This window comes from Rosa chinensis, unplaced genomic scaffold, assembly GCF_002994745.2.
Source record: "Rosa chinensis cultivar Old Blush unplaced genomic scaffold, RchiOBHm-V2 RchiOBHmChr0c32, whole genome shotgun sequence".
Lineage (NCBI taxonomy): Eukaryota > Viridiplantae > Streptophyta > Magnoliopsida > Rosales > Rosaceae > Rosa > Rosa chinensis.
In genome coordinates, this window is record NW_020126843.1 from 65543 (window position 1) to 67579 (window position 2037).

The following is a 2037-nucleotide window of genomic DNA, read 5'->3' on the forward strand; positions in this document are numbered from 1 at the left end:
TTGTCATTCCCGTGGGATCCTGTCGCTCGTCTGGGCAGGTTTGTCTCGGCTGGTGTCTTTATTCCTTGTATCAGGATTGTTCACTTGAGGTATGGTGACCGGGTGCGCATTGGCGTTGGTATCGCAGCCAAAGGTATCATACTCAGCCTGAGCAAAGGCGGTAGCGGCATCGAGGAGGTCATCATATGTTGGGGGGGGGATTGGTATTGATCTGCAGCAAGAAGTATCCAGGCTAGAGTTCAAGGAACTCGTAGACAAATTCGTAGCTCATTTCATCCTACGTACCGATGGGATAAAAACCCCAAAGGGACTGCTGAAGGTGCAGCAGGGAGAAAACAAAACGTTGAAATCTTTCGTCAACCGATGGCAAGCGACTACCGCTAAGTGTTGAGATCTTAACAAAGAACTAGCTGAGTTGGCTTTCAGGAGAGGCCTAAGGCCCGAGGACTTCCTCTACAGGATCAATCATCATCCCCCGGCTAGCTACGACGAGCTGATGGCCACAGCAATCAGACACTCCCAAGCTGAATACTAAACATACGGGGATAATGTCAGACCAGAAGGCAGGTCCAACCTGACCCCGGTGGTTAAGCGGGAATGCGTCCAAGATAGGGGACGATCACCCCATAATTCAAGCAAGAGGACCAGGGAGTCTACATCCAGGTCTGAGGGGTACTCCGGTACTTAGTTCCACCGAGAAGATCGAATACAACAAAACAGTAAAACACCACCTCCTCCCAGGTACGAGGTATTCACTCTCCTAAACGCTTCGTACGAAACTATTTGGAACGAGAACAAAGATGAAACCACCCAGGAAATTCCTAAAGAGCAAGCTTACACAACAGGATACCAGTAGGCTCTGTACGTACCACGAAGATGTCGGGCACAATACCAACCTTTGCATGGAGCTAAAGAACACGATCGAGTTGCTTATTCAAAAGGGCAAGCTTCAGCGGTACCTACTCGCTAAGGATATAGGAGCCATCGACGTATACGGACGGATCCTCACGATCCATGGTGGAGGCCCGAAGGATTTACCTCCACGGAGGAGGAAGCGAAGCTCTAATTTCGGTCACCCTGAGGTTTTCAGTTTCCACAAGACCCCGCAGCAAGGAGGCGAGGCTAGATGGAAATCAATCACCTTCTTGGAAGAGGAGGAAGCCAACCTTAAAATGCCCCATGATGACCCCTTTTTTATCACGCTCCAAATCGACCACTACATTACTTCTCGGGTACTCGTGGACACCGAGGCTTCTGTTAGTGTATTATTTTGTGATGCATACAAAGCCTTGAACAGGGGACGGGCCAAACTGTCACAGGATAATGAGCCCCTTATCAGCTTTTCAACAGATATCGTCCAGCCACTAGGATCAGATTACTTATCGATCACGGTGGGAGAAAGTCCAAATTGTTCAACAATTAAAACAGAGTTCATTGTGGTCGACTGTGTTTCGTCCTATAATGCTATCTTGGGCCGGCCGACACTCTGGCGTTTAAAGACATTCATCGTAGGCCACATGCTCATGATGAAAGTGCCAACCCCAGTAGGAATAGCAACCATACGGGGTAATCAGGCTGCGGCAAGGCAGTGCTATTCTTTAACGGTATCTCGGGGTAAGGGAAAGTCAGAAATGTTGCATGTAGCTACCAACCTTCTTACGGACAGGTACGAGGACCCTTGAGATGATACGGACTCTGATGAAGAATGGCCCGGTGCCATGGAGGACATTGAGGAGGTCGTGTTATCCGAAGAATTCCTGGACAGAATTGTCAAGATAGGTACCAAGTTGGCTCCGGCTATTAGGGAAAACCTAATCTCGTTCCTCCGCTCCAATACATCCACTTTCACTTGGTCATACAAGGACATGCCCGGTATACCAACTGACATAGCCATGCACAACCTTAGCATTGTTCCTTTCTCGGCACTGATAAGACAAAAGCGTCGAGCCTTCACACATGATAAGTACAGGGCTATCCAAGTTGAAGTGAAGAAGTTAATGGCCATCAATTTTGTCAGGGAAGTGGCGTATCCCCGGT

At 48.7% G+C, this 2037-nt stretch overlaps 1 protein-coding gene across 1 annotated transcript; it reads left to right on the top strand.

Moving 5' to 3' along the window:
* The first annotated feature begins 800 nt into the window (after positions 1-800).
* On the top strand, positions 801-1682 carry LOC112181370. Its single transcript, XM_024319741.1, has one exon. It carries the CDS (start codon positions 801-803, stop codon positions 1680-1682), a length of 882 nt encoding a protein of 293 aa, XP_024175509.1.
* Positions 1683-2037: the final 355 nt, after the last annotated feature.

Bases quoted from the DNA above. Each gene is read 5' to 3' on its own strand.
- LOC112181370 (XM_024319741.1), top strand. From the start codon at position 801: ATGAAACCACCCAGGAAATTCCTAAAGAGCAAGCTTACACAACAGGAT.